Below are 13773 nucleotides of genomic sequence, written 5' to 3'. Positions count from 1 at the left end.
TATATAATAAAGAATTCTGGGTAGAGATAAATAGTTATATCTTTCTGTTTGGATAAATATATATATTTTCTTTATAGAATAGTGATATTTTTTGTTTATATCTCAATTTTTTTTGTATTCTTTTTTTTATATTTTTGCTCTCTTTTTTTATCTGTTATCTATTTTATTCTATCTCTATTTCTTTTATTATAATCTGATATAGTTCTAAACAGATTTGGAAAAATATTTTTTTTATCAAAGATTTCAATCTATCAGTATAACTATTTCAATATTGAATTTTCAGAACAAAAATCTAAATCAATAATCTCTATTCAATCTTCTGATAGTGATAAATTTTCTCAAAATTTATATTTTATATCTATCAATTGTATTCAAATTGATATTGACTCTGTTATTTCTGTTTCTCTAATTCAAAATAGAAATATCAATTTGTTTCAGCTTATTCAAATAGTATTATCTGATTTTTTTAATTTTGGATTCTAAAAAAAATCTTTCAATTTCAATAGAAGATTCTTGTATTAATCTATTTTATATTACTAATTTTGTTATATTATATAGATTTTTCAATTTTGTTTTTGTTTCAAGTAAATCTTTATATTAAAGTATATTTGATTTCTGTTTTTTCAGATTGATAGTCCACAAATATTGCTAAGATTTGCAATATTTATTTGATTTTATAGATTAATAGTCTTTTAAAAAAGAATAAACCAAATACTGTTTTCTTTGTTCTGATTGCTGTATAAATTGGAATTATTTGAAATATAATAAATATACAAAAAATTGTTTGATATATTGATTGTTGTCTATAGCTATTTATAGAGATATATATATATAATTGTAATTGTTTATTAAAATAGCTTTAGATTGTTCTCAAATTTCTATTATTTTTGAATTATTATTGAAATTGTATTGAACAATTTTGTAAAATAATAATTATATTTTTGAAAATTTTTAAAATTCTTTATTTAAACTATTGCTTTAAGATAAAAAAAAATAGATTTTACTATATATATTTTATTTATCAGAAATTATTTATAAATACTGTTATAGAATAATTAAAATCTAATTGAAAACAATTTTCAGAATATTCAAAAAATAGTATTATTATTATTAATATTTTTGCTGTATTATAGAAAACAAAAGATATACTAATTGAATAGAAATCAAATATAATTTTATTAAGATTGTCAGAATTTTGTTGTATTATTATTATATAGATATTCAAAATTATCTGCTGAATCGATATATTGTTTTCTAGATATATTCTCTTTGTATCTTTTTCGGAATCAAATTATTTAAATAGTTGTTCTTTTTTTGTTTTTTTTTTTTTATTTCTGATAAATATAAATAATATTATAGATGTTGTTTATATAAATCTTTGATTTCTATGTATTGTATTCAGAAAACTATTCTTTCTATTTAATATAGAAATAGAATTCTTTTTGTATTTGATTTTTATTTCAAATTTTTTCAATTTTCTATTCTTTATTTCTGTTTAGATCTGATAATAATAGTAATTTATCTATTTTTTGTTTTATATTTTATTTATCTAAAAAAGAGATAAAGAATATATTATATAATCTTTTATATTTGTCTAATAATTATAGACAATATATTTGCAATTTGATTTGTTTTTATATACAAAATAGATCAATTTATTGAAATAGAAATTTTTTTTTTCTAATTTTTGAAATACAAATTCCGATAGATAGTTTAATCAATTTATTTTTCTAGAATTTCTTTGGAATATATTTTTTGTTATTCTGAATATTATATATATTATATTGTAACGGTACTAAGGTAAAAGCTAGCACTTGTTGACTAGGTGAGAGGATAATGGAAGAAGAGGTACAGGAGATCAATTTAATCACTTAGTAGAATATACAGAGAGACTGATTCTTGAAGAATCTTCAAGCAATCAGGATAATACAAGCAAAGTCATTCAACCTTTTCCTCACGTGCCTTTTTCGAGAAAGAAGCGGTGTCGAATCGGGCTCGAAGCGTGAAGATCAGTAGCTTCACCGTATCATTCTTCAGATCCATTGTCAGGGATCCCGTGACATATATAATACTATAATATTGGCTATAGTATTGACAATAACTGCCGATAATGATATCATTAATTGCCACTATATGGCAATTCAGGTCAAATGACCATTCTATTCACCACCATCAAATTAATATAAATAGAGCCATCACTCTCCGGCCTAGATGATATAAACCATCTTCTCTATTTTATTTCAATCTCAACAATTTGAAAATTTTCTATTTGGGACTACTTCTCTCTGCTACTAAGACTATTAGTCATCCCTACTACTAGTCTTTATAGTTATAATATTTCTGATACTGTTTTTGAATTTTTTGCATTGTTTTCTGAATTTTTTTGTATACAATTTGTAGTTGTAACAACTATGATTTCACTAAATATATTTCTATTTTTTTGCTATTTTTATAGAATTAAAAATTCGAATTTATATTTATAAAAACTCAGAATAGAATTTTTAAAATTGTTTGATTTACAATACTATTATATACAAATTGAACTATTTTAAAAAATCAAATTCAATTTATATATTATTTGTTTATAAAACAATATAGATAATCTTCCAAAATTTGATTTATTTATTTAGTCTATCTATCTATTTGCAGATAAAAAAAATATTGAAACTTAATTTTCAAATAGTAATATAGATTTGATTAGGATTCATTGGTAAAAACAGATTCTCAGTCTAATATAATTCTATCTGAATTTCTATATTCTAATTTAATTTGATTATAGAATAGTTCTACGAATTTAGTAATATTGATTATAATAGATATAAAAATAAATTGAGAATATTTTATAAATCTATTGATAATAATAAGAATAGTATTATCTACTTTTTTTAATAATCTATTTTGAATAGTTCCATAATAAAATCTATTATCAATTCTGCAAAAGATTTTTGAGAAACAAAAAATAATTGCAATAATCTATAAAATTGATATTATAGAATTTTGATTTTTTGATAGATTATATATAATACAATATAATTTTATATTTTATTTTGAAATTTTTTTCAATAATATTTCTATTGAAATAGTTTGATTATATAAATTCTTTCAAAATAATCTGTTAACAAATTATTATAACAAATCTGAATCAATCTGGTTTACAGATTGTCAGCAACAAAAATATATAATCTATCAATATAGTAGAATAATTTTTTTTGAATTTATATTTCAATATTTTTTTTATATTTATTCTTTGATAATATAATTTTTTGCTTACAAATTATAATATCTTTAAATTATAATTGAACAACAAAATTTTTTACCTTTTTGAAATTCTCTTATATAAAATATTTTTTATTATTGTTATAGTTAATACAATTCTAGAAAACATAAATTGAATATAATTCAATTCTTTATAAATAGTTATATTATTTTTCTGATTTAGATTTTCTATAGCAATTATTCTATAAAAATTTATAAATATACTATTAATTTTTATATTCTGTAACGGATAGCTTCTATTGTTTGGGTTTATAGATTACCACTCGGCCAAAAGAGACCACAATATCGAAGCGAGAGCTTCGATATTCCCAAACTACATATATATAAAGTATAGATAGCGCACAAATATATTTGATATAGGTTCCTGTGATATATTCTAAAATATATCTAATTTATAAAAGATTCAAATATTATCTATATTGATACTGTTTTCAGTCCGATTTTTATCAAAATCAATTCAAGAATAATTTATATAATCAATAATATTATCTCTGTTATCTATATTTTGTATTCAATTTATATAGAAAATATATTCTATATATATAAGATTTTTATAAATCAGATTATTGAGTAAACTATTAATAAAATAAATATCTATGTTCTATAATTATTTGCAGAAAAATATATTAATCTTTATTGAATATAAAATATTCTTTTTTTATTTTTTCTCGAATAGTCTATTAACTGCAAACAATTTTTGAATAATTATTATTGTTTTGGATCTGAATCAATTATAAAGAGATTTCAATATTTTTTCAATAGAAAAGATTTCTCAATTCTGGAAATTCAAAATAATCTATCAGTAGAATTTGTTTTATCTGATCAATATAAAATAATAGAATCAAATAGAATCAAATATAGATATTATCTGATTTATTTTCTATTGATTTTGAATTACTATATAAATAATATCAAATTGTTATAATCAGAGAGAATCTCAATATAATATCTATTTTTTTTTTAAAAATATTATTACTTATATTTAAAGAATTATATAATAATATATAGTTTTTGATCTAAAATAGTATAATTATATTCTATAAATATAAATATTTTTTGATCAGAATATAATTGAATATTATATTTCTTTATTGTCACGGGATCCCTGACAATGGATCTGAAGAATGATACGGTGAAGCTACTGATCTTCACGCTTCGAGCCCGATTCGACACCGCTTCTTTCTCGAAAAAGGCACTTGAGGAAAAGGTTGAATGACTTTGCTTGTATTATCCTGATTGCTTGAAGATTCTTCAAGAATCAGTCTCTCTGTATATTCTACTAAGTGATTAAATTGATCTCCTGTTCCTCTTCTTCCATTATCCTCTCACCTAGTCAACAAGTGCTAGCTTGTACCTTAGTACTGTTATATTTATATAATTAGAATAATATTTTTGCTATATTAAATCTAGAGATATCTGTCTCTATATAAATAGATTTTATAGAATCAAAAAATGGCAATAATAATATTTTTATAAATATCTCAAATAGAATACAAAATATTTTTGTTTTTTTTTTATTTAATTATATAGATTCTGATTTCTTTCTATTTTTATTCTTTTTCAAAAATTTAGTAAAAAATAAAATAATAAACAAATAATCTTAAATAAATTATTGATAAAAATTATAGAACTCCAAAAATATTTATATATTATAATAGATTCAAAATAATTTCTATTTTGAAATAATTTCAATTTATTATTAATTATAGTTATTTTTGTTAATCTACAATAAATCCAAGAAGTTCAATTTTAGATTGATAAAATATATATTTAGTAAACTTCGCAAAAAACTGGATCTCTTATAATTTTTTAAATATTTTTCAAAGATAAATTATATATTTTTTATAGATTCTTGAAAAGATCAATATATTATCTAAATATATAATACAAATAGTATCTAGTAATTCTGTAAATATTATATAAATATTGATAAAATCAAATAATATAATTATATATTTATAATATCTATAATAAATACAAAATACAATTTTCTATTTTTTATTTTTATTGACTTTGATATAATAATATATATTCTAGATATTTATTTTATTAAAGAATTAGTATCTAATAGATAATCAAAAATCTCTGAAATAAAAAATAAAGAATATTTGTTTTTAACAGAAATTTTATTCAATTCTTGATAATCAATATATGATCAAAAATCTGTATTTTTTTTTGAAAATAAACAAAATAGAAATTTCAATAGAATTTGTAGAGAATCTGATTTGACTATTTTTCAGATTTTTATCAAAATATTTTTATAGAATCTTTAATTCTATCTGCAAAAAAGAATATATAAATCTATAAAAAGATATAGTATTCTTTTGAAATTCAATTTTATAATCTATCTTTTTTCTAGATAATATAATCTATAAATTCTGTATTTGAAATATATTATTATATTCTATGAATTCTAGAAAAATTCAATCTCAATTTACTATCAAATTATATTTATTTTTATTAGAGAATACTAAATTATCTTCAGAAAATTAAAGAATTATATATACAAATTTTTTTTTTCTATAGATTTTATCAAATTAATATACTATAAATATCTCTATCTTAAATAGTTTGTTTTTGAACTATCAATAATTCTATTATAAAACTAATATAATATAATAGTCTATTAAAATTGTATTAGATAGAAATTTTAAAAATTTGTTGAATTTTAGATTTTTATTGATTGCAATATAGAATTATTTTATAATTTTTTTGATATCTTTTGAATCTTTAAGAACAATAGAAATAGTTCAAATATTATAGATAGATATTTATTTGTTTTTAACAATTTTAAGAATAAATACTATAAATTCTATTTTCTGAAGCTAATATTTTTTTGCAAATTCAATACTAATCAAATTAATCTCTATATATATATCTAGATTTATATATATTTTGATATTATTTTCAATATAGATTAGAATATAAATTTATACAACTATTTTTATTTAAAAATATAAATCTTAATCTACAAAATTTATTTTGATTCTTTGTCTTTTTTTGTTCATTTGTAATTGAATTATTCTTTATTTATTGGATTTTTGAGATTTGCTGAATTTTTGAATATTCTGAATATATATAATTCTTCTATCTATAAATATAGTATTTAATATTGAAGAATCTTTTTCTAGAGTCTGAAAACAGATAGTTATTTTGAGAGAAATTTAAATCTATTTTATTGTTGATTTTTTATTATTTTGAAGAATAAAATAAATTATTGTTTTTTTGATTTAATTGATTTGAGAAATATTTTATTTGATTATAGTTCTGAAAACAATTAGAATAATTGTTGTTATTTTTTTTATTATATTTGTATTTCAGATACTATCTTTTTTTGTTTATAAAATATCAATATTTTTCAGCAGTATTGATTTATTATTTTTTTGTAATAGAAACTGAATATATATTGTTTTCAACTCTGATAGTAAAATATTGATCCAATTTAGATCAAAATTGTGCAATATATTCTTTCTCAGATATAGATACCAGATAATATTTATAATTTTCAAATCAATTATAAAAAATCTATAGATTCTTCTTGAATTTCTATCAAAATTTAATCTATTCAATACAAATATCTTTTTTGAAATTCTGTATATTATAAATAAAATTTTGAATCTATTCTAAAAAATATCTCTATATATTTGTGATCGAATTGTACTGTCTTTAGATATAATATAATATCTATTTGTCTTGGCAATAGATATCTAGATACTATACTGTTTTATTGATCTTGGTATTATCTATTTAGTAGATACTAGAATTGCTTTTAAAGATAATATTTAGACTATTGATCCAGGATTTCTGTTTCTATTGTATAAATTTGGTAATAAGATTATAATCTTGATATTCTTGATTCTATTAGATTCCGGATACAAATTGATACCAAGACAGAATAAAAGAACCAATTCTTATTTGAGCTATATCGGGCTGTTTCAAAATCCGAAAACTACGAACCTCAGATTGGTACGTCCCGACAAATTTGAATATCACTTATGTTTGGTAAAATTATGACACTGAATTACTCATACAACAAGATTTGTATTTTTGAAAACCCGCAGTAACTATTTTATCGATCTCACCTTCTCTATTATTGCAGTTGATATAATTACGACAAAAAGTGCTGTATGCGAATTTAGATGAAACGATGTATATATGTCACTCACTTTCGCGTGAAAAAGAATTAAATGAGAGGATGCTAATTGCAAGTCCCTATCTGCTTCTATGCTGCCAAACGTTCAACGCGAAGCTGCAGCCCTTTGACCATTGCTATCCCAGCTCTAGTAGACTCATCCAGACTCTCATCTGGTAGTCCAAGTACCGCATTCTGAGTCCTAGCAGAGTGATCACTGTAATCATCGGGGTAGAAAGCTCTAGCATATAGCATTTTGCTGAAACCAGCCATGTTACCCATCCGCACCTGTGCCAGACCATCTTGATATCGCTGTTTGGTGGTTTCATATGAAATTGTCCAATCGGTGTCGTTGGTGCCGGTGACCCGCTTGACGCTCTCAAAAATTTCATTCTGACTGATATGAAAGCTCTGAATATAGATCGAGTTCATGAGAAAATTTGAAAGAGTAAGACTGTTGTCACTGCTATTCTCGGCAAGGATTTTGAGGCTCAAAACCTTGGCCACGGCTCGCCCAACATTGGCCAGAGTCGATGTGGAGTTCTTAGTGTTGCCATCATCATAGATTGTAAGAGAGCGCTTATCAAAGTCGAACCCAAAACGTGTCTCCCCTCCAGCTAAGCTGTAATCGTACCAGAACCCGCAACACACGGTGATCCACTGCATACCAAGTTTCTCGATCTCATCCCTATGCGCTTTGGCTATGGGTCCCAACATTGTGTCCTCGCCGATTTTGGTGTTTTCAATATCACCGCCATAGTTATTAGGCATTACATAGCGAATACCGGCTTTGGCTGCGGCACGGACAAGTTTGCTGTGGGTATCACGGGGTGCGGTAGGGGCCATCGTGATGATAAGAAATTGATGATCTTCAAGAGCAGTGATGATAGAATTCTCGTCGTCGTAGTCAATGGAAGCAACAAGTATTCCCTCGGGCATTTTATTGCTGCTATCCTTGCGAGAAAGAGCAGTGACAATGTGTTCTCCAGTTGCCAAAAGTGCCTCGGTAATGTGCCATCCAACTGTTCCTCCAGCCTGGATGTTCATTAGTTTCCATGTCGCCAGAAATTCTTGAATATAATATTGGACTTACACCAACAATAGCCACCTTTTTGATGGTATTCGAAAAGCCGGCAGGCTTGTCTTTTGCGTATTCGAACATCGACATCTTGAAACTAAATAAACGTTGGGTGATAATTTGTTGATTAAGTCCTTTCTTTTCGAAGGAATGAAAGTGAATTGAAGGGCCCCAGAAGCAGGAAAAGGCTCATATTTATATTATTTGACCCTCAGTCCCGAAAAGTGCATTTATCGATCTTCTTTGAAAACTCCGAGGTCGATGCCTCCACATTGGTGAAACCGTCGGCCGGCATGAGGTTCGGAGTTAGCCACGAAATGGCCCCCATGAGGAAATAAAATGGCCCCATTCTTTGCCAGAATACCCACCTGAAAGTCAAATGACATGGAGTTGTTGTAAATGCTCGCACTATTCCACCGCAGCAGCCGCACGAGACTGCCTTAGAATGCCTTCAATTGGCCAGTGCGGCGATACCAGCAAAGTCCGCAATAGCCGCACATAAAGCCGCATCGTATTACTCACAACCCAAAGGGCCAATAGAGATCCCAGGGAAGGTGAAATTTCTAGACTCGGGATAATGGGAAAGTGTTCTAGTGCAATGTTTAGATATCAGCTTTTACGTCTCGCTGTTGTGAGGCCCATGTGGCCTGTTGTCAAGAACTTGCTATATTGTTCGCGGGATGTTCACAAAGGCAGCCATCTGATAGAGATTGTAATGCGATATGCTATGCTTTTCTTCGGGGATAGAGTATCCAATGATAGTCACAAACTTAGGGGTATGACTAATAATGTAGATCTTGTCATAAATTGTCTCCCAGAACCAAGTATTCATTGCCGGAGATGATTCGACACAAACCCTTCGAGTATTACTTTCACCGAAGTTCGTTACCCAAGCATCGAAAAGTACGGGTCTATGAGGAACTGATCCCAATCTATCTCCCCATCAATATTTGGCAGCGTGATGTTGGCCCCGGATATCGTTGTTGCCTCCCCGAGGTCCAAGTCCCTCTCAACAGCTTCCAACTGACTCAATTCTCTTCTCTTCTTTGTCATGCTTAAATTTAGCAAGTGCCGTGCTATAGCTAGTGCTTCCCGCGTCAATAGCGTATCAGCAGCTCTGACAAGGCTCTCCAATCCCCTGAATGCTGCGTCCATCTGCGAGAAGGCAAAAGCTGTATCTATGGCTAAAAGAATACAGGTGTACTGAAAGACACTGCCAATCACATTCCATAGTAACTGACCTTGCCTGACGCACTCTTCGGCGGCCATTATTGCAGTGTTGCCGCTATCAATGATAATATTGATTACATCGTGTGGAATCCGAAAATTGAGCTGGTAAAGGCGCCGATAGAAGCAAAATGCAATGTCGGCCTTAGTAACAATCAAGAACGGATGCTGAGATTCGAATTCTTCAAGGGCCCTACAGCTACTCAATAGCTCTTCTGCCGGGCTTGAAGGTTTGTCTCCTAAGTGGAATGGGGAATTCGCCGATGGAATAACCTGGATCAGTGCTACGAACTGATCGGCGACAGAACCTGGCTTGGAAAAAATAGGTCCACAGGTCACGGCTCGAAATACTACGGGCGAACGATCGTATTCATAGGATAACATATTGTGTCCAGCCCATGAGATCCAGAAGATTCTCCTCAGGCGATCAGCATCGTATCCATTGGCAACAGAGGGCTGAACTGACGCGATTTTCTTGATGTTTTCTTCCTCATGAAGCCCCATTGCTTCACAGAGATGCATCTGCGTGCACGAAGCAATCCAAGCATTGCTAGGACGAGTGGTAGCCCGTAAGTAAAATACACGCATCCCCCAAGCAATGATGTGGTCAATCCCATGATAACGCAGCGACGCCGGGTCATCCAGGATAGCTTTGGCATACTGCACCAAGCCAGTCTCCCGTGGGTATCTATTTGGGGACAAGAAAGACCCAAGAGCAGCGACACCAGCAGCAACGGCGGCAAACGCAATTGAGCTGTCAACCGGATTCTCGTAATAACGCCGACATCGTTGGGCGTAGATGCTTCTGTCCAACACGTCACCAACAGGACCCAATCCCACGAAGAATGCATCGGAAAAAGAAATAAGATCTTCTTCTGGGATGAGGCTCTTCAGATGATGGTGGTAACTGGATTCTTCTTCAGGGCGAATACCAAAGTTGTAGGCGAATGACCGCGTCCTTGGAGGGGTGTCAGCGCCGAGAGCCACGCCCAAAACATGCGGGAATGCCATTGCCGCTGATGCCCCGGAGCATCTGAGCTTCTGTTCATCAAAAATACTAGAGGACGCACTGGTAATAATCTCGTGTGTATTCGTAGATGAGGGGTCAGCTATCGGGTGCTCCGGAGCTGTATAAAACGGGCTAATCGGTGTGCTGTCTGCAGTGGTCCGATTCCCAGGATGACTATCCTCGACACCGACGGGTTTGGTTGGAGAGGGCAGATGGATATCATCAGCCCTCGTATCATCTTTGCTAGGACTGGTATACCTACAGTTGTATCCGTACGTGGTGCACATGCTGCAGGGGTACGCAGTATCGCATTTCCGCTTGCGCTGGTGGCAGGGGAGACATGCCTTTCTCACTCGCTTTCGTCTGCCTATTGCTGTCGACATGAGTGGTAGGAGCTTGCAAATTTGGAAATTCGCTGATTCGAAAAAGGAAGAATTATTTCAGTGCCGAAATTTCAGCTAGCATCTCGGCGTCGCGTGTAAGATTGGGATTTGGCTTGACCAACGATACAGCACGAGTTGTCATATGAGAAGAACTAGTATAGGATTCATTGGAGGATGGCTTTATCCTTTCAATCAGTAGTATTTTCATCGAAGGCCCGAGAAAATGCACCCATCAAGCTCTTTATCTAGACGCCCGTCTGCTTTCGCCCCCACGCTGGATTATCGAAATTTGCAACAATCTCAGCTTTGGCCACGTTGCCCCAATTCACATTAAGGTTAAACCTATCACTGGCTGGCGACCAAGCCAGCGCTAGGAAAAGAAATAAGCATGATTGGATAGGACAATTGAGACGGATCTCGGAGTCATTTTCATAGAATGAACATGGGCATTCCCTGAGTAAGAATATTTAAACCCAATTCTGTGGTACTTTGTGTCTCCCCTCTCTTTTGATAAACTAATGGCATTGTCTCTGATATGTTTGATCTTATAGACCGATAGCTTGAAACCCCCTGTTGATAGAAGAGATTCCTCAATATGGTCCAGAAATCTATATAAAATTCACAAACTCCTGATCTTGTAGTTGTATATGTTGCATTTATAGATCATAAACGATATGTACATAAAAGTAATAGAGCTTCTTGACATCATGCTGATACTGGATCGGGTTGGACCGAACATCATTTATTTCCAGCGCTATACTAGAGCGTCTCCAAAAGCCATCTTGTTATTTACCAGCCATGATCGTCCCGGTGACTGTAAAAATGAAGGCAACCACTCTGGAAGCAGGGAGTAAGCTTCATTGTATACCAGGCCACCTGCAGGATGAGGGGCATATGAGGATGTCAGAGCTTGCTCAAGCTGTAAAGAACCCCCATCTGATGCCTGTGCGCCATTGAAAAGACCTCCGGTGGTTGACCCGTGTGTCATCGACATCTCCGTGAATGAAGAGCACAAGGCAAGGCTCAGATTCTCTAAAATATCCACCCCTCTCCTTGCAAGACTATACAGAGAAGCTTGACGGCAGAGCAAGTCGAACCCTTCGATGAATAAAGAGTAGTTGGTCTGTAAGTCCGGGTGAACAATTGTCTGCATACCGCCCATGAAGAATCTTCTTTCATCAAATTTAACAGAAAGTAAAGAGACCCCGAGAGATGTTAGGGCGTCAACGAGGTAGATTGGAAGCAAGAACATTCTCTCCGCGGGCGGACCACCCCCTTCATTATCAACCAATGTGTAGAGTCGAGTAATCAACGAAATCATGTTTGACGTCGTTTGTATCAGAGATCTTCGATGCGAGAGTGCTATGGGGTCTATTGAGCCTTTTATTTCGGATGACTTGTTTGGCTGAAGGCTTCCACATGGATCTGTGAATGCTCGATAGAGAGAAGACTTGGTGCTGTTGATAAGCAGTTGTAACCGCAATCTTTTGATTATGAGAGAAGGGTCGACGATGTCCCAGCTTGTATCGGGATTTTCCATCCATAATGGCGGTGGTAATTGATCAGTGATCACCTCGTCGAATCGTTGCGCAAATTCTGAAACTGTCATAGGGGCATATTGATCACTAGTCCATGACGGTGGACTCAAGAAGGCAGTGATATACCGGGCGATCTTTATGTGAAAAATATGGTCGGTGAAAGGGGTGAGAATATATGGGCTAGTGACATAAGGCTGGAGGTTATCGTGTGGAGGTTCAATATCAAAATAGCCCTCTGGTATCAATGGCCAGTGACCAAAGAACGTGCACATGAAACTGGTAATAAGAGTTAGACAACGTATGCAATTTGAGTTCTTCAAAATGTAGGAAATGATACCGATCCCAAAAATATAGGTTCCAGAAAGTGCGCCTGCGAACTTCCATTTCAGTGTCATCCAGAGGGATGCCGGGGTCTTTAAGATGTAAGCCCATCTCATGCGCATCTTTGACTGCTGCGCTCAAACTCGCCCAACTTTCTCGAATCTTCCCGTAATTCTTCGAGTATCCAGTATGAAAGAACCGGTGTTGCACCGTCTCTATGGATGGCTTCCTATCTGGAGCTTGAGATTTGTCTAAATCATTAGCCAATGTGTAGAGCCACTGCTCTACAGCCTCTGGATGGGTTTTCAGAGCCCCCTTGGTAGGATATTTTGGTGATGGGAGTGTTTGAAGGCTCAACAGACATGACCGAATAATGAGAATGCCAAAGTCAATATCTTCATCAGCAATAGGTTCCCCTGAAAGATCCTTGGCTTCTTGCATTGCCCACCAGGCAGCGTACTTGGCCTCAAACGTTGGGCCATGGATCACTTCATATATGCGATTGATTTGCTCCAGGAATATTCGAAGGAGGAAATCCGTCATTGACTTTTGTGGCCATAAACCCCATTGTCTAGAGCGAACTGGGCCTACTCTGGACAAATATTCTAAAGAAGGGTCCTGAGTTGTATCCCTTTCGTGATCCAATTCACCTTTCTCAACCTCAGCATCGGAATCGCGAGGCGAGAGTGTGTTGGATGAGCTCCTGTCGGCATTATCGACAGGTGGAAGAGTAGCGAGTCGGTCAAGCTGGTGATAATCTCTATGTCTTCTCTTATGGGTACTGCTGGTCGTATAAACACACAGGTGCT

General features: G+C 31.9%; 3 protein-coding genes across 3 annotated transcripts; all 3 read right to left on the bottom strand.

Moving 5' to 3' along the window:
• Positions 1-7498: 7498 nt before the first annotated feature.
• Positions 7499-8576, bottom strand: N7469_005192 (aromatic alcohol reductase; the record flags this gene model as incomplete). The annotated part of the gene is made up of 2 exons (XM_056644112.1): positions 7499-8443; positions 8502-8576. The coding sequence occupies 2 exons, from the start codon at positions 8574-8576 to the stop codon at positions 7499-7501; spliced, it is 1020 nt and encodes a 339-aa protein (XP_056500926.1).
• A 795-nt stretch (positions 8577-9371) lies between these two features.
• N7469_005191 (C6 zinc finger domain protein) lies at positions 9372-11105 on the bottom strand (the record flags this gene model as incomplete). The annotated part of the gene is made up of 1 exon (XM_056644111.1): positions 9372-11105. The coding sequence occupies one exon, from the start codon at positions 11103-11105 to the stop codon at positions 9372-9374; it is 1734 nt and encodes a 577-aa protein (XP_056500925.1).
• A 754-nt stretch (positions 11106-11859) lies between these two features.
• Positions 11860-13507, bottom strand: N7469_005190 (fungal specific transcription factor domain-containing protein; the record flags this gene model as incomplete). Its single annotated transcript, XM_056644110.1, has 2 exons — positions 11860-12919; positions 12981-13507. 2 exons carry the CDS (start codon positions 13505-13507, stop codon positions 11860-11862), a joined length of 1587 nt encoding a protein of 528 aa, XP_056500924.1.
• Positions 13508-13773: the final 266 nt, after the last annotated feature.

The sequence above is a fragment of the Penicillium citrinum genome (genome assembly GCF_028827155.1).
Source record: "Penicillium citrinum strain IBT 23319 chromosome Unknown utg000004l:1.0-2404223.0:1.0-2405248.0, whole genome shotgun sequence".
Classification (NCBI taxonomy): domain Eukaryota; kingdom Fungi; phylum Ascomycota; class Eurotiomycetes; order Eurotiales; family Aspergillaceae; genus Penicillium; species Penicillium citrinum.
The sequence above is the reverse complement of the archived record's forward strand: the minus strand, read 5'-3'. Positions and strand labels throughout refer to the sequence as shown.